Here is an 18,756-nt window from a genome sequence, read left to right as displayed (position 1 = left end):
AAAAAAAATCAGATTCTAGAGAAATGCCAGAAACCAGTCTGGTGCCATTAACTATGGAATGAGTGATTCTAAGTGAGGAATTCTGAAGGACTGGCCCCAAAGAGAGACTATCTAGACGGACCTCAGCTTTGTGGTACTTCATTACCATTTATCCCAGACAGAGGCCTTTTAGAAGTATTTGCTTTTAAGGAAACATTGTATTCTTTGTCAAGTATCAATCTCCTTTCTTAAGTTTAATATGAGCATTAACCTTACAGAGGGCTCTTACTGATTCACTACACTTCAGATCAGATCTGTTTCTTATGCCAATCTGCATAGATGTAAGGTGCGCTGTTCTACCCAACGGCTTCTGATTTACCTGGAGGACTTTCGTCTTAGAAATTCAACCATCAGAACCGGAAGTGCAGGAGGCCACGCCCAATACCTCTCAAGACAGGAAAATAGACGCTGTGGGGTCCGGGCATAAACCATGCAGTTTCTTTGCAGAAAATACTTTCTGGGTCTTATTTGAGTCTATTAACTCCATTTTAAATGTAAATCCAACAGGCTCAGAAGTCTGTTTCTAAGAATGCGTCAAATTAGAAAGAGAGATGAGGCAGAGGACCGCTACCAGAGCCCGGGACCACCGGGGAGCTGACACTGAGTAAGGGCACAGACGGAAACACATCTCAATTCTTCTAGGCCTCAAGGGGCATTTATTGCAGGGACAGCAATGAATTGTTAAATTAGACATTGACTAAGTCTTTTTTAAGAAATCAGTAACTAGTGCCGTGCATAATAGATGATTAGTATTGAATGGTTAGCACACCTGTGCATTCCAGAAAACTAAGTTTTATAGAGGCTTTCCTGCAGAGAAGTCATTCTGTGAAAATGCTAGAAATATAGAAGTCCTCTTATCTGCGGTTTTGCTGTCTGTGTGGTCTGTTATTCGCGGTCAGCCGTGTTCCAGAAGCAGATGATCCTGCTGATGTAGGGACAGGAGGCCCATCGTCACTAACGCTATGTCACAGTGCCCACATCGCTGAGCTCACTTCATGTCATCATGGGGGCATTTTATCATCTCACATCATCATCAGAAGAAGGGTGAGTACAGCACAATCAGATACTCAGAGAGAGAGACCACACTCACATAACTTGTATGACCGTATACTGTTAGAATTGTTCTATTTTATTATTAGTTATTGCCATTAATCTCTTACTCATACCTAACTGACAAATTAAACTTCATCATGAGTGTATATGGATGGGAAAAGTCATAGGATATACAGGGTTTGTTAGCATTCAGTTTCAGACATCCACCGGGGGTCCTGGAACGGATCCCACATACAGAAGGGGGGAAATATAGTAACCCTATTCCAAGTCCCTATGAGTATACGTGTGTGTACAGACACAAATATTTAGCAAAAATATATATTCATGTATATAGAAGTCTATTGGAAAGTACTAATCTATGTTTTGCTGTGAGTGTGTGTGTATGTGTGCACAGGCGTGTGCGTGCTGGTTTGGATCCCATTAAAGAATTCGGGATTTGGATGGAATTCACTCTGATAGCTGAACAATTATGGAACAGCTGCATTTTCAGAACAAAATGACCTTTTCATCAAGTTACAAAACATTAAAGGTTAAAGAATGTTTGAAAGGAAGTTAATACTTTTAAAACATTGGGAAAATTGCCATGCTTTCAAAGACCTGACCAAAAGGAGAGGAAGGCGCCAGACCAGCAGGTATGAGCACTATTGGGGGGAGAGGGGGCATGACATATTTGCCTTGCCTGCTTCATTGAAAACTATGAATGAACCTACTTCCTCAGGAAATGAGAAGAGGCAGTCCTGTGATCTGCAAAGCACGGGAGCTCACTCAAGGAACCCTTAGCGGGCTGGTTCCTAATTGCAATTTTGAAGTCACATTTCTTCCTCTCGCGAGTAGCGATGGCAGAGAGCAAATCAATGAGTGTCAGATTTTCCAGGCTTCTATTTTCCATCTGACCTGAATGGCTCACATTCCAGTCACTACTAACAGGGAAAATAGAAATATCAGTGAGGCTCTTCACCATGCTCCTTCCTTTAATTAGCTCCCGGAAAAACCTGGAGGGATCCGCCTTATTCGCCCCTTCGAATGCTCACTCTTCCCAGGAAGTCAGGAGGCCTGGGCACCACTATGCCTCCAGCATCTCCCCTCTTCCTTCCTTTTTGCCCCAGTCCGAGCACCTGCTTGCATCTGGGGTGCATCCAACATAACCCCACTTCTAAGCCTGTCTACAGAGAGGTCTGACCCTGTGGCTACTCTTCTCACAGTGGCTGGAGGAGGGGCCCCCATTTATTGCCCAGCTACCTTGTGCTGAGCTCTTCACCGAGGCACCCACATGCCTCAGCCCACATGAGCCTCACTAGCACCCGGGCGGTGGGCTCTACTGTGACTTGCCCATGGGCACACACAGCTAGGAATGCTGCTCCTCCTTCAAACCCCTGTCTGACCCCAAAAGCTCCCAGTATGTACACAAAGAGGCAAAGATTTCAAAGGGCATCTCCAACTTTAATTGGATTTTTCCTCCCTGAGTCCCTACTCGGTGCTTAAGATGGAGAGAACTGAAAGAGACAAGGCTGAATGAGGGGTGGGAGGGGAGCGATCTGTCTGGGTCATGAGCTCCGGCCCTGCATCACACGGTCAGAAGTCACATTCGCCTGTCAAGGATATGTGCACACCCACGTCATACTCAGCACCGTGTGTTTGACCCTTCTATGCTGCCGGCGGTTAGTTCTCTCCTAAGACACACCATTTAGTTGCTCTCCCTCATTCCTTCCAGTCTGCTCCCTCATTCCTTGTGCCTTGTCTGGTTCAGGTAGGGCAAGGTGCTGGGCTGGAGAGCCAGCTCTCTAATTTCTCAGCTTTACTGTCTACCTTCTTGACTCTCAACGACGTGCCCTAGATAGTGCCATCCTCGAGAGGGAGCAGCTTGCATTTCTGGACATTTGAGACAGGAGTGTCTCCTTGACAAATTTCACTGTTGGAGAATGACGCTGGCCCATTTTCAAGTCTCATTGGTCCTGGCCTACAGGTGAGGCGTGAGGAGGAGTAAGGAGGGCTTGTGGGCTCATGGGGGCAGGGGGCTCTTTGTCCTGCAAGGTAAGCCAGACCTCTGGGAGGGCCCCCTCCCTTCCTGAGCCTGCCCTCACTGCCTCAGGGGCCACAGGCTTTCTCCCAGTAGGAAACTTATCCCCAGGCATTCAAATGGGCTGGGACTGAGGGTTCTCTTGGAAGCAGGGATGCCCTTTTTATACCTGAACCTAGACCACCACCAGCTGTTCTCTAGTGTAGTCCCAGCAAACACCTTCTCTTTAGCAAAAACATTCCTAAAAAAAACCTTAAATGATGCAAAAGGCTTCTTTACCATTCAATTTCCCTATTTGGGCAATATATTTTGAAAGTGTTTGTAACACCTTTAAGGTGATCAAAAGTCAAAATCTGGTGTCTCTCAAATTGTATTCAGTAGCTATTTTTTTTTTTTTTCTGTGTGCATTTACAAATGTTAGCTGGACAGCCTTCTGCCAGGCTCTGAGAACACTACCTGCCCCCACCTCCTGCTTCATCCCTTTCGCCGCTTGCCCCCTGCAGATGACCGTCTGAGCTCGGTGTCTCCTAGACAGGTAGCTAGAAGGCTCTTTGGGCAGGAACTCAGACTTCCCTTCAGCCTGACCATCTTTTGGCTAGAAGGAAGGGTGGATGGAGATCAAGCACCACCCTCTGGAGCAGTTTTTGGCAGGGACCCTAGTCTAAGTCCTGTTAAGATGGAAAAAGAACAACATTCTCGCCAGGCCAGCACCGAGAAAGACAATTGAATATCCAAAAACTCTGAACTTTAAAAATAAGGCTGCTGGGGTGGGGTGCCAGGCCCCAGGGTACTTGGCACAGGATGGGCTATGGGGTTGGGAGGAGGGGAGAGATGCTCAGGGTACAAGAGATATCCCTTGATCCTTGGCACAAGCCAACCCAGTATTCTGTGCAAAGCCCCCTGCTAAGTCTGGAGCCACAAGGAGGAGCCAGGCCAGGAGGGCAGCTTGCCTCAGTCCTGTGGAGTCCTGTTTTCCTGCACACCCACAGGTCAGCACAGTGACAGATCCCATCCTTTGTCTGTTCACTTGAACACACACTGATTTCCACACCCCTCCATGCTGGGCATCTGCAGCCTGTGCACACCTTCCTCCTGGCATGCCTTTGCACATTCATAGGATACTCAGCCTGGAGGTCTGGGCACTTTCTCCAGGACATGTTTTCCCCGGGGGAGGAGCCCAGCCTGCCACTGTCAGCATACTAACACTGCCTGCTTTTCCCAGGAGCGGGCTACCCACAACCTAACTAAGGTCTGTGGCCCAGCCCCAGGCGGGGTACAGGCTCTGGGGTGTCCCAACCTAGTCCTAGTGCCCAGCACCCTGGACTTTGGGGTCTCCGTGGGCAAACAGTTCTCTGTTCAGGGCGAGCTGGTTTTGCACGCTCCAGAATTTCAGTATTGCAGGTCTTTGGGGAAGGTATCATTGACTTGGGTGGGCAAGGGTCTTGTCTCGAAACTATGTCCATGGAGCAACCATGCTCTTTTAACTTCAGCTAGGTTAGGAGAACCTAGGAAAGGGGGGTTAGGGTGAAGGGGCTAGAGCTCTTCTTGAACCCCTTCTTCAGAGGTCACCACCCGCCCCTGCAATCCACCAACACATCCAAGTCATCCAAGTGTAAGACGCGCGAGGGGACCACAGCGCACCTAGTCCAGGAGGGCAGCCCTGAGAGCAACCTGAATCCACCACCTCCCTGTCCCTACTCATCCTGCCTGGGGCTGGAGCCACCGCCCCCGACAGCCCACCTCTAGAGGGCGCTGAGGAAGAGGTGGTACTGCGAGCTCCCGCGGCAGGCTCCAGGGGAGCCTCAGGGACCCCACCCCTTACCCCCGGCCTAATTTGAATATTTCATTGGCTGCCGCCAGTCTGGTCAATTTATCATGCAAATGTGGGTGCCCTCCGCGCCGGAGAGGAGCCGCCGCCCGCGCAGGAGAGCGGCGCCCGATTGGTGGCCGAGACAGCGGCATTTGTAATATTTTTCTTTGGGCATTGGAGTCATTTACCAATGCCATCGTCGCAACTCCAGGCACTGAATCACAAGCCACTTAAGGGGTTTTATTGGCAGCTTTGAAACTTCTTTAACATGTTCTTTTATTTTAAATCAAGTGCCAACCTATTTCTGACCTCCCCCCACGCCCACCTAAAAAGCTACAGCGACTACAAACTACCTTGCCGCCTTGTGAGCTGTGCGTCGGGTGGCCGCCCCTGCCTTGCCACAGAGAGGAGGACTCTTTGGGGTGAGCGCTTGATAGACCCGAAATGGAGAACTTTTGCGAATTCTTGTGAGGGTTGGGGAGGAGACTGATAGAAGAGGAAACACAAAAAGCAACCCGGAGAAAGGAGAAAGAGGGGAGAAAGAAGATGAAAGAGATGGGGAAAAGAGAAGTGTCAGAAAGAGGAAAACAGAAGGAAGAATTCAGAGCTTCTCTACAGAGGAGGAAAATCTTGGAGCTGTCAGAGCCTGAGGTCAGAAACTACCTGCATACAAAGAATCTGACCCTCCTGACAACCTTGTCCCAAAGAACTTTGGCTCTCCTATTCTGGATATACCGGTGATGAGCACCAGGCTTCAAGAAATTAAAAAAAAAAAAAAAATGAGAAAGAACGAAGACCCAGCCCAGTGCCCCGCTCTCTTGTACCTGTCCCATTGAGAATTGCCCTCGGTCTTTCCCGTTTGTAAATTCAGGGAGGAACACAAAACCATAATGTGTATAACAGAAAAGAAGAGCGATTTAGGGAAAGAGAAAAGGAAACGAGATTCTTCCTCCTCTTGCAAATTCCCGGGCTAGTTAATGAGGTCACCAGGCATGCAAAGCTAGGCTGTCTGGTCTGCGAAGAGCGGGTGGTTTGATATCTGAGACCCCCTCCTCCTCCCAGGGTTCCTACATAGGAGCCCGAACACAGCCTCACCCTGGGGTGCCCACGCATGGATTCAGAAACACGACTCGTGCCGGGCATCTCTTGCAACGGCGGGGGAAGAGATGGGCACTTCTATTTCCCAGCTAGCAGAAAAGTACTGGTCCCTTCCAGCCAGGGGTGAGCCCCACCGCGCCTGCACCCATCTCCAAGGTAGTTTTTTGTTTCTGTTTTTTTAAGCTCTGCCCAAATGGTTTCCAAAAATCCATTTCATCCGGAGTGGGAAAAAAAACATACCATTCCGCAGCGAGTAATTCGGGAAATTCCCGCACAAGTCAAAGTAGGCAGGAGAGATTGGACCGAAGGGCATTTCGCCAGTAATTGCTCCCTCTGAAGTGGACTTAATGTGTATAGGTCCTCCTTAGACCAAAATGCAAACACTCATTTTCTTTATTAAATCGTAGGTCTCCTGAAAAGTTTTTGAAAGTTCGGTAGATGATTGAGCTTGAAAATTTACAGAAGAAAGGGGAATGAGGTCCTAATTGAACTTTCCAAATCTGAAGATGCTAGACCAGGAGCACAGACAGGCTGCGGGGAGGGGGGTGATTCCTAGCCCATCTTAGGAAACTGGAGAAAGTGGTCCCTAGGAATCACCCAACCAGGAGATGGGTAGGTAGGAAGACCTGGTTCCCCTCAGATAACCGTGTTCCTTCCCTCCCTGTTAGGTATATAGTTTTCTTTTTGTTTTAACACAATTATAATTGCCTGGAAATTTTGATTCCATAAAAATGAGGCATTGAGGAGGGGGACCTGCCCCCCCCCCCCACTTCCTAAGTGGCTTGGCTGGGTCAGTTTCCATCCAGAGTTCTCAAGGTCCAGTCATGCTGGCAGTTCAGGGTCTGCCTGGGGCCCCCTTCCTCTGCCCCTCCCCCCAAAAGACCAGGGACATCATGCCTGGCAGGGAAAGGCCACAGGCCTGGAGTCCAGTGGTCCTCCTGGGAATGGTGGGATGCAGTGAGCATAGTTGGGAAAATTGGAACAGCCCAGTGTGCTTCCAGCTACAAAAAATTTACAAAGCAGTAAAGCCCGGGAGGGTAATGTGTACCCCAGTGTGTGTTGGGGGCGGAGAGTGTTTCATGCCCCAACACCAATCCTTGACCTTGTGGTCAAGACAGTGGTCTCCTAAGTTTCTTAGAAGCTTGATCTGCCCCCCTGCTAGTTCAACCCCAGCTCACATCCAGGCACGCCTGATGCAGTTCCCTCAGGACCCCACAGAAGTGGTATTAATCTACGGCTCCGATTTTCAAAGGTTTATTTCACGTCAAAACTGTAAAAGTTCTTAGGATAATTTACAGACAAAACATCTGGTTCGTTAAAACAAAGCTACCGGAATAAGAGAAACAAACTTCGCTGTTATGTAAATGCCCTTTTAGCAAACAATTTACCGCCTGGCGAGGGTCTAGCCCCAGGGTCCAAGTCTCTAGCGCTTAGGCAGGGGACTGAGGTCCTTGACTCAGTTCCTGGCTGAGGTGTGCAGGTGGAGGCAGGCAGCTTCTCTGCCTCACGGGGGTTTTCCTTTGCCTAGCCCAGACAGTAGTGTGAGGAAGTGTGTAAGGGGGCAGCCGGAGGCCAGCATTTCAGGGGGGGCACAGGTAGGAAGAGGACTTGGTACTAACTCTCTTGTTATTACTGGGCAGTCAGTGGGCTCCCCAAAGGCCCTCCACCGGGCCTGATATATTCACACTACGAAATGGAGGTGGGGAGGGCAGGCTCCCTGCATACTCCACCCAGCATGCTTTGTCCCTCCAGGGGGCCTGTTCTGCCCTGAGGGCACAGAGAACCCCTCTTCGTGGCCTGGGTTTAGGCCCCTAAGTTCCTGGGACCTTGGCCTACCCTGGCTATCCGCCCTGGACTGGCAGCATCAAGGATGCCTTCTTTCCAGCAGCATTTCCCTCTGTGGCCATCCCAAGTGAGGACATACCTTGGCCTTCCTTGGGTCAGGCAGACTGTCACCCACTGGCCTCATTTGCACCTTGAACACAACCTTGGACTGCCGCTTCCCCAGTCCTACTTCCTTAGTCTTCAGCAGTATGTTATGGGCCAGCTCCCTGCCCCTCCACTGAACCCTTGTTCCCAGCCACACCTGTGTTTGACTCTCCCACTCCCCAGATTCCCCCCGAGCCCCCGCCGTGGGTCTCTGGTTGGCCAAGTTCAGGAAGGCTCTCCTGGTGGGGCAGACCCACGCAGATAGGCCTGGAAGACTAGTGCCTGCAGCTCGCAGAGCTCAAAAGGTTGGCGTCACATTTCTAACCCTTGACCTAAAGAACTGGTATTTGGGAGGATTTGCACCGATTAGGGCTCATCGCAATGCCAGGGAGGAGGGGCAGGGTACCACTGGGCCCAAGTCGCAATCTTGGGGCTCTGGAATGGTCTTCGTGGCCCTTGGGAATTTTCTGGGCTCACAAGCGTGGCCACCCTGCTGCGGGGTGAGCCACCTAGCCGCAGCGAGAGCTGTCCGTTTCTCCTATGAGCACCTGCCTTTGGGCATTTCGATGTGTCCCTCCACTGCTCCTCAGCCCACTTGTCCTTTTTTTGTTTTCAGGGACTTAAAAAAAAAAATTCCGGAAAAGCGGCACCTCCCCAAAATGGGAGCTTCTAACTGGCCTAGGGGGTTACTTTTTGCGTGACTCACTGGGCTAAGTTAACCAGGTGCCTGCGCGCAAGCGGAAGCCTGCTGCTGCTTTTCAGAGGTATCTGCAACTCCTCGGAGTGGGGTAGAAAGATTTCTACGTAGTGTAACCTTCTGCAGAATTCTAGCTTCTCTGCCAGGCGCCAGCTTTTCCGCCCTCTAGTCTAGCGTGGAAGCGGTTCGACCGCACCCTGGAGCGTGGTCCCTCCTACCCATAGGAAGGAGCCCCTGTGTGCGCCGCTGCGGCCGTCTCTCCGGCCTCCTCCGGTGCCGCGCAGACCTGGCTCCCGGCGCTCGCCGGAGAGCGGCTCATCCATCCCTTCTAACTCGTGAATCGGGGAACGAAGACAAGCCCAGGTTTTGACCCGCTCCTGTAGTCGACTCTTGAGGGGGCAGAACTCACCAGACACCCGGATAGGAATATTTGCAGTAGGAATAAAGTCAGGTAAAATGCCGGGGACCGCCACCCTGCAGATGTCCAAGGAGTAGGTCCTCCGTGCGTCCTTCCCCTGAACTTCTTAGGGGCAGGACAAGACAGACCTTTTGGCCTGGCCAAACTGATCAGGCACATACATGAAGATATTTGTCCTCTGGACAGTGGGATGGGGAACTAGGGGTGGGGAAAGCAAGAAGAAAAGCAGGGGAACTTGCAACCACAGCGGAGGTCAGCATTCTTGGAGAATGGCGCTGGGAAGTACCCACATCGCTCTGGCTTCTCCAACATATGGCCCTGCCCTTTCTCCCTCCGTAAATAGCATGTTAATTACAGACTTGCTGCTATCCAGATACCATTTCTCCCTAAATCGAGTCCCCGTTTTTTTGCCTGGGATTCGCGTTTTCTTCCCCTTCTCTCGGTCCTCACTGTCAGGCCGTGTCAGGCAGCAGCCAGGTGGGGCCTGGCAAAGTTTTAGCTTTATACCTTCTGGCTAAGGTCTGCCCCAGATTCGGCCCAGCTGAAGCGTATTTAGGCCCTGCATTCAGGTACCTATTGTGCTTGGTGCTGATTTGGGAAGTCTCCCTTTCCTTTTCTCCTATGCCACACCCAGTCCACAGAAAAGGGGCAAAGAGAACTTGGAATTACAAGGGCTAGGTTGACAGTGTCCCTCTCTAGCTGTCCTATTCCACGGACAGCCTGCAAGACTAGTCCCGTTTTGAGGTCTTGGTATTAAAGATGGTGCGCATGGTTAAAAGAACACCATAGAGATTAGGGTTCCAGGCTGTGCCACGCCGGGCCAGAACCCTGTTTGAGTGTTCCGGCAAGGCAGCGCGGTCGCAGTATGCACTCCGCATAGCCCGTGTTGCGCGTGACGGGCTGTCGCTGCGAAGTGCAGCTCATTGACACTGATGGATGCGCCAATGGTTGGACGGACAGATGTTAGGGCGGATCGCACCGCGCGCGGCGCCTGAGCGGGGGAGGGCGAGCTAGCGATCGGGCGGTGGCTGCGAGCGGTTCGGAGACAGGAGCTCAGGCCGCGGCCCGCAGGGGGAGGGGGCGGAGGGAACGAGGTTTGGAGAGCAGCGCTGGGAAGGAAAGGAGGAGGGGGAGCATAAGCCAGGGCGAAACTCTCAGCCTTCCGTGCGCAGCGCCCAGCGCTGTGCACCCATCACTACCGGCGCGCTTAAGTGGGCGCTTCGCGTTGGGAAGGTGAGCGGGGGACGGGCAGGAGCTGACCTCGCAGGGCACCTACCCTCCTCCAGGCAAGAGGCTCCCAGCGCCGCGACCAGAACCGAGAGGCCGCGGGCGGCGTCTGCCAACTCACCGTTTCCTCGTTCGCAAGAAGCGTTTCACGCCCCACGGCCGCGTCTCCCGGGCCTGGAGGGGCAGTAGCTTTAGCCTCTGCGGCCGCAGGCACCAACTGCTCGCCGCGCCCCCGCCCCCGAGTCAGCCACACACTCGACCAGCCCGGGAGCCCAGCAGCAGCCCGATTCCGACTCCCCCGCAACCGCCTGGGGTCCGCACCCCGCAACTCCAAGCGCTCCTGCGCGCGCGAAGGCGCTGGAGGCGGCTTTATAGCCCGGGAGGACTGCAGCGGCACATCTGCATTCAAGGAGGCGTCTGGACCGAGCCCAAGCCCGCAGGCTGGGGGCGAGAGGAGACTTTTGATCTTACCGTCTGGGTGAGATCACGGTCTCCTGGTCTAAAAGAAAAGAAAGCATGCCTGTGAACTTTTAAAACAAACTTACATAAACAATCACAAAGAAAAAAAGATACAGAGAGGGGGCAGAAGAAAAGGGGGAAAGAAACACAAGAAAAGGAAACATTTAAAAAAAAAAAAAAAGGAAGGAAGGAAGGAAGGAAAAAAAGGAAGGAAGAAGGCCGGGGTTTGCAGCTCCAGGAACGCTCCGGCAGCCAGTCCCAGGGCGCGGGGCTCTGGCCCTCTCCCGGACTGTCGGACGCGGGGCCCAAGGGAGCCCCCGGGCCCCAACCGGCGCGCCCAGGAGCGACGCCACCTCGGGGGCCGTGGGCCTGGCGGCCGCCCCCACACCCCCCCCACCGCCGCCCGGCAGCGCCCGGAGCCAGCCCCGCCGCGGCCGCCCCATTCCCGGCCCAAGAGCTGGCCCAGGGAGACGCAATCGAGCCCGCAGCGCATCGATGCGCCGCCGCCCGCGCCGCTCCGGCTCCGGCTCCCGTTCAGCCGCCGCCGCCCGGGGGTCGTCCCAATGAGCTCCGGCCCACCCGCGCCCTCGCGGCCGCCAGTAAGTGAGCCCGCGTCGCCCTGCCGCCGACGCAGCCCCGCCAGCTCCTCCTCTCCGCGGCCCGTCTGTCCGGCCCGCTCGGCGCCTCAGCGACCCCAATCACCCAATCAATAATCAATTCTTTTCGCCCAGTACTGGTGGCAAGCCGGGCGCTGGGCGCGGTGGCCCCCTCTCGGGGGCGCCCCGGGACGGGGGATGGGCTTGAGAGCCCGAGTTCCTTCCCCCGCCCCCGTCCCGCCCTCGGATCCTCCAGTGCTAGGGGTGGGGGCGCGGCCGGGCGCCTGGGGGCGAGGGGCGGGGTGGGGGTGGAGGGACTGCGATCTTCCCAGGCAGAGGAGGAAACTTGGAAGCACCCCCTCCCACACCGACCCCCGGGACGGGCCCGGGAAAGTTTGCCCGGGAAAAAAAAAATTGGGGGAAGTGGCGGCGGCGGGTCCCGGGGGAGGAGCCCGGGTGGCGCGGGGTCTGAGAGCAACCCCCACCCACTCCGGCCCGCGCCCGCCTCCTCCCTCGAGGGCGCCGGCGCCCGCCCGCGGGCCCTGGCATCCCCGGGGGGCGCGGGCCCAGGCCCGGGGAGCGAGCTGGGGGCTTTGGACGCGGCGGGTGGAGAGGAGTGCGGCTTGGGCGGGGCAGCGGGGGGCGGCCTGGGGGCGAGGCCGGGTGGGGAAGCCGGGCGGGCGGGGGTAAGCGAGCGCCCCGGGACAAGCTGGGCCGGGCCGGCGCCGCGCCCCTGCGTGCGCGCACTGGGCGGGGGCGGAGGGGCGGCACCCCCTCCCCGGACGGGGCGGGGGTCCTAGACAGGCCCGGGGCGGGGAGCGGGGGCGCGGCGCCCCCGCGGGCGGGCGAGTGACACGATCATCTCCTTTTCCTTTAAGCTTGCCTGTTGCCGACGCCGCCGCTCCAGCCGCGCCGCGGGCAGGAGACTGGACCGCTGAGCCCCGGGCCGCGGCGGCGGCTGAGCGCCCCCCCGGATGCCGTGACCCTCTGCCCGGGGGCGGGGGCCGGGGCAGGACCGGCCAGGGCCGCTCCCGCGCTCCTCCTCCCACCCCCTCTGCCCGCCTTCTCCCCCTCTCCCCGCCCCCCGGCCCCGAACCCCGCGCACCTCGTCTGGGGACGGGGCGGGGGGGGGGCAGGGCCGCCGTTCCTCCCCGCCCCCTCTTCCTCGGGCCTCTGGAGCGATTTGTCAAACTTCCCATTCCGCCGGCAGCGCGGTCCTCCTCCTCCTCCTCCTTCACCACCTCCTCCTCCTCTGCCTCCTCCTCCCCCCGCGCTCCTCCCTCCCCGCGCCTCCCTCGCCCGCCCTCCTTCTTCCCTCCGCACGTTCGGGGATCGCGGCGGAGCGCGGAGAGGGGGGGACGCGGAGAGCCGGGGCGCAGCAGCATCCTGCGGGCGGCCGCTCTCCGGGGGGGAGGCTGAGAGCCGGCCCGCCTCGCCCCCCCGCGGGCCCGCCGCCCCTCCCTCCCTCTCCTCAGCCCGGCAGCGGCGGCGGCGGCGGCGGCAGTGGCAGTCGCCGGAGGAGCATCATGCCGAGGAGGAAGCAGCAGGCGCCCCGGCGCGCAGCAGGTACGAGCCGCTTCCCCTTCCTCCTCCTCTTCTCCTCCTCCTCTTCCTCTCGCCGCGGTGCGCCTCCGGCCGGCGGCGACCCGGCTCTTCGCCCCACTCGTCGCCCCTCTCTCTCTGCCCGCGCAGAGTAACTCCGGGGCGCCAGGCTCGCTCTCTGCTCTGCTCTCTGGGTGCGTGCGCCCGCCTCGCGTCCCGGGCGCCCCCCGGACGCCCCGCCGCGCTAGCCCTGCTCGGGCTCGCACCCACTTCGGGAGCCGCGCGCGCTCGGGGCCAACTGAACCGGGCTGGGTCCCTGCCCCTTCAGCTCTACGGCTGCGGAGGGGATGGGAAGGAGCCCTTTTCGGTCTCTTTCTGTGGGGGGCGGGCGGGGTCACCTGAGTTCCCCGGGACACCTTCCGCGTCCTCCCGCGGCCGGCCGGCGGGGGACAGCCCGGTGTCTGCCGAGCGAAAGAGAGCCAGCGAGTGAGCGAGCGGATCCCTTCGGCCACCTTACTGCTAATCCGATTGATTCTTCATTTATTGGGCCCAACGCGGGCAAGCGGTGGAAGCCAGAGCGCACAGGGTCTGGGTATTGTCAGATGACTGTCAAGTCAATGTTAGATGCTGGCGTTCTCTGTATCCGTGTTTGTTTTCCCTTACCCTCACCCCCTCCTTCCACTGCTTCCCCCACCCTCATCTTCTCGTAGCACTTAGTTCTGGGACGTGTCTCTGTACTTTCAACCCCCCCCCCCCTTTTTTTTTTGCCAGGAGTGTCAGCTCCTGTTAAGACTGAGCCGATTTTTTTCCCTCTTTTCTGGAAAAAGCATCATTGAAAACAAAACAAAACCCACACACATAACATTATTTTGCAATAATGTCAGTTGGGGGCATGTTGCCTGGAAGAAGGGTTTCTGGCCCTTTGCCACCCTTGATTTGATGACTGATTGATCGCCCGTCATGCTGCTGCCTTTGATCTATTCATTCCCAATAAACATCAATAAATCACTCGCAATGGTGAGGCCAAGCTCTGTGACGTCACTAGGGCCCTGTCAGTGCAACTTTGGGGATTTGGGACGGATTGCTGAGAGGACCACATATGGACGGGATGTATTTTGATATGAGTAACACTCAGAGGCACAGAGGTTCAGATGCTGCCTGTAGCCTGAACGGGAGGGTTCAGTGGTGGTTCATGTCTTGTCTTTTCTGTTCTTCTCTTTTGGTGGAAGAAGGGAGAGCAGAGGGCAGGGTCAAGGCATTGCCTGACTCCCTTCTTGGATGAAGACGTTGTGCCCATGCTGCCCCCGAGTGCCTGTGGCAGCTGTGGGGGTGACGGTGATGGTCATTGCCATCATGTGAGCCGACATTGGCTGTGGAGCTCGCACATTGGCTGCACTCTGAACTGGAGTCTCCTTACACAGGGTCACGCAGAGGGAACGCTCTTTCTTCTCCCAGAAAATGTACTCTCTTGTTCGTATCTTAAGAAAATCCTCGAAGAAAACAGACGTGGTTTGGGGACATATCGTTGCAGGTTTTGCTCTCTGTCTCAGTGTCGCCCAAATTTTGGAAGTTTGAAAATCCCCGCGGTGGTTCTAGGGAGGGTGCTGGCACTCAGGTCACCTCCTGGCTGATGCTACTTGCCCATTCCACCTTCTCCTTTAAATTCCCAGCTCAAGCAATGAGCTTATCTACCCAAAATAAACTCCAAAAGTTTGGAGGACTCCTTCACAAAGTTGGGCAGTAGGAGTGTCTTGGGCTTCTTCCAGTCTTTTACATTTTTTCTTTCCCTTTTGGATGCACATTTTAAGGTATCTGTGTGCCTCAATCAAATGAACCATATGTGATTACATCTTTACATTTAGTTTAGAACTCTCTCTACGGTTGCTTCATCTTTTCTCCTCCACCTTGCCAATCTGAGACTCTTCTAGGATAACTTTCTGCTAAAAATGTTAGCGAAGGAGGAAATGTACTGTTGATTTTATTTATTTATTTATTTTTGTAAAGCAACCTGTTCCCTAACCTTTTGCACCTTTTAAAAAAACCAGCCAGGAAATCGCAGGTCAGTTAAGAAATATTCATTATATAAAAACTTGACTGCCCGGCTAATAGGAGATGGAAGAATGGTTTTGCTCTATCAAAATGACCCGTCAAAACGACTTTGTTTCATATTTGATTTAATTGTCTCTCTCCTGACAGGCACATTCATCAATAGCTTAATGGTCAATCAGAAGTTGGCAGCCTGAGTGCTTTCTTTCTTTCCCATACCCTGGTTTTGGATTTACTTTATCAGAATGCCTCTGCCTAATGGACGCGTGAGGAGGGGGTGGAGAATGTCTGAAGGGCTACTTATTTAAGAAGAGGGGAGAGATGAAAAAAACAAAACAAAACAAAAAAACCAAAAGAAAAAAAAAATGTTCCACATTTAGGCCATCGCTAAGTATGCGCAGGCCAATAAGTGAACTGCCTGAGGTTTTTGTTTGTTGGTTGGTTTGGGTGCAGGAGAAACTTCCCATTTTTTTCCACCTCCTGTTTTTAGTTCTCACAGCTGCAAGTTATAAGGTTCATGCCTGCTTTTGTGGCATCCTGGGAGTGATGACAAATTGATTGCTTTGCACTGATAGAGAGTGGGAAAAAGAAAGATGTCTGCTGATTGGTAACTGGAAATCCAGTCCCCAGCAACCTTGAGAATACTCGAGAATTTTTTTTTCCCCTCCAAACTGAAAGGTCCGCTCAGCCATAAAAAAAGAAAAGTTGTTTTGCCAGCTTCATTAGTGTTCACCTAATTAGCTGTAAACCTGATGGATTCCTGACAGCTTTAATGATTGGAGATGACAAGCTCGACGCAGTGTCATCCAGCAGAATTAGGTTTGCAGCTAGTTTGATGTAATCAAGTTGATATTACACAGTCCTGGCTGCCTTTAGTTGTGCATTAACTCAATTTTCTGCTGCAGGTGACAAATGGGCTTTGGTACCTGGATAATCATGTCATAGGAATTAGGGCCCTTTTAATGGTCTGGGGTAGAATAACAACCACAAAGGGCTGAGAGCTTGGAAGAGTGCAGACCTAGCACACAGGTGCATACAGTTTTCATATCTAGGCCAAATGTAACATTGCTCTCCAGAAGGCCAGAGCAGCCTCCAAGAATCCCTGAAAAGATGTATTTCTGTACTTTAGGATTTTCTCTCTTCCTTCCTTCCTTCCTTCCTTCCTTCCTTCCTTCCTTCCTTCCTCCTCCTCCTTCTTCTTCTTCTTCTTCTTCTTTTTTTTTTTTTTGTGATAGAAATTATGCATGGCTTCCTGTCTGTTCTCAAAGGGAGAGAGACGTTTCTTCACCTGCCGAAGAGAAACCTGGGCAGGAGTGTCCTTTCCTCCAGGCGTGTCATTCCAAAGGGCCATACATTTTTTGCCGGCCAGATGTTTTTGCCTCAGAAGAGGAGGATTGGAGAGGCCCGTGTCCTTCAGGCGAAATGACCATTGTCCCTTGCTCGAAATGGGACTCTTACCTGGGCGTGATTTTTTTTTAAAACAAGTATTCTTTGAAGATCCCAGAAAAAAACAAAAAACAAAAAAAACGAGAGCAGTATCTCATAGCAGATAACATTTTATCCATTCATATCCATTTTCTGGGGGAGAGGGACTTTAAAATCTTTAAAAAAAAATTGCCTCAACTTGCAAAAAAAAAAAAAAGTCCTCAGTGAACAACAACTTGCCATTGACCTTTCGAGTCTTAGTCACTGAAAGAGAATACTCTTACAAGGAGTTCTTGGGTGGTCACATCAAGAGGGAAACCTTTAAACATCTTGATTTTTGTAAAAGTGTTCGGAACCCCTTAGGTTCTGTTGGTGTTCCAGATCACCGTGGGGCCCTGGGGGCAGGGTGGGCTTGCGGTGGTAAGGCAGGGGGTGGTTCACAGCGCCTGTGGATGTGGGCTTGCCTAAAGGGTAGGGGCATGGTGCTGTCCATGTCTGGCCGTCCAGGCCTTGGTAAGGCTCGTCCACACACGGGGCAGCTCCTCTTCTCTGTCGGAGGCACGTGGAGCCTTCAGGAAGGCATTTCGGCGTTAGCCCTGGGAATGTATTTGCTCTCAAGTTTGCCACACATTTCTCCTTTGGACAGGTACTCTGCCCTGTGGCAAGGTGACAAGATGACTGGTTCAGGCTGCTCTGTGACCCATCCCCCCAACCCCCACCAATTTTTCTACAACATGGGAGGAACAATGCACCTTTTAAAAAGGAAAATCAAGAAGACGAAGGAGAAAAACAAAGAGGGTGGGAGGCAAGACTATCCCCCTGGACATCCACCTAGGGGAGGGAATCTTCCAGAATCAGCTGCTGTGCCCCCCATTATCTTGACAACTGTCAGTTAGGGCTTCAGTGCTCTCCAGGGCCACAGTTGATTGTGAGCGGTGGATGTTGTCATTTTGTTCTCGGCGTTGCCTTGAGCGCGCTCATGAGCGAGCGATAGTCAATAACTTGCGTACCAGCAGCTCTTCCCCAAATTGTCTCACATGCCTGCCTTTTCCCTCTTTTTACCAAAGATTGTTTTGTAAAGCGATTAGAATGAAAGGTGACTGCTCAGGGCCATGGGGACGCCCGGGAAAAGCCCAGGTGAGGTCCCAGAATCAAAGACCTTCCTTCCTCTCCCCACGCCCCCCCACCCCCACCTCCACTCCTGAGGTTTCTGGAAGGAGAAGGATCACCTTCTTGAGGGCAAAGTTCCTGCACTGTTTTGGGTCTGGGGGCTTCCCCTTCCACCCTGGTGGTGACAGAGCCAGGCTGGGGTGAGGGCTGCGGTCACAGGCAGGGGAGCAGGAGGGACGGGAGCAGAGTCCCTGTCCTGGTGTACAACAGCCATGTTCATCCAGGGACATGAGCAGGTCACAGTTATTCTGAATGCAGATTGCGAGGCTTTTCTGCTGGCCTCTTCTTATTCCTGCCTATCACTGGACAAAATATAAAAATATAAAAATAGCTTTGGTCCGGTAGTAAGAAAAATAAATAAATAAAGTAAATAAATAAAAGAAGGAAGAAAGAAAAGAAAAATAAAAAAGAAGTAGGGTGTGTGTCCCTCTGCCCCCCTTCTGTGTTGGTGTGCAGCCCAGTTAGGTCGATGGGCCTTTCTTTCAAAGAAGCTGTCTTGTAACACTCCTGTAGCATTTTCCCACAGCCCATGGAGAGAAACGGCAGCCCAGAGCGGTGCCATCACTTACCCCGGACCCTCTCAGGTGTTCACGGCAGCATGTGTATGCGTGTGCGTGCGTGTGTGTGTGTGTGTGTGTGTGTGTGTGTTTTAGTTATGCTCCAAATTGTGGTTTCTCTGTCTGAAGTTAAAAATGAAAGGTGAATACAGTATATTGTATTTGGTAACAATGATATGGACTGGTACATCTAGACAGATAATGTGCAGTTGTAATTAGACTCAATAGACAGGCAGTCATTTTTAAATTCTTTGACACATGCATAAAATAGTCATATAATAAGATAAGATGACAATTTTATGTTAGGTTGATAAAGTGTCCCGATACATGCATTTAAATGTCTGTAAGCCTTTAAAAAAAATCCAGACAGATTAATTCTAGTTTCCAGTATTTGCAGTTAGTCATTAAATTAATTTTTAAATCCTACTAAACAATGGCTATGAATATTTTTTTTTCTTCTAGTTTTTTATTTTTTTTATTTTTTTTACCTGAATTGCAAGGAACGGATACATAGACTTGGTAGCTTTCTCTAATTTTTCAACATTGGTAAACAATTATATTAGATGTGGATGTGAAAATTCAGTTTACTGTTTGTAACCAGAATAATGCTATGCGTTTTTGGAAATTTAAAAAAAAAAAGGGAGAGACAGTAATAGAGTCTAATCTGCTTACG

General features: G+C 53.0%; 1 protein-coding gene across 3 annotated transcripts in view; it reads left to right on the top strand.

Moving 5' to 3' along the window:
• Positions 1-11,201: 11,201 nt before the first annotated feature.
• The window catches only part of TSHZ3 (teashirt zinc finger homeobox 3), a 72,569-nt gene continuing 65,014 nt past the window's right edge, over positions 11,202-18,756 (top strand). Inside the window, exons 1-2 of one of the 3 annotated variants that reach the window (XM_047711345.1) lie at positions 11,202-11,346; positions 12,222-12,909. Coding sequence is in view for 1 of the 3 variants with exons in the window: in XM_047711346.1 (XP_047567302.1) it covers positions 12,870-12,909 (40 nt within the window). In the remaining 2 variants the exon portion in view is untranslated. Of the gene's footprint in view, positions 11,347-11,833; positions 11,960-12,024; positions 12,910-18,756 lie in introns of those variants that run through there. The other 2 variants (XM_047711344.1, XM_047711346.1) reach the window with 2 other exon arrangements.

The sequence above is a fragment of the Lutra lutra genome, chromosome 17, assembly GCF_902655055.1.
Source record: "Lutra lutra chromosome 17, mLutLut1.2, whole genome shotgun sequence".
NCBI lineage: Eukaryota > Metazoa > Chordata > Mammalia > Carnivora > Mustelidae > Lutra > Lutra lutra.
The sequence above is the reverse complement of the archived record's forward strand: the minus strand, read 5'-3'. Positions and strand labels throughout refer to the sequence as shown.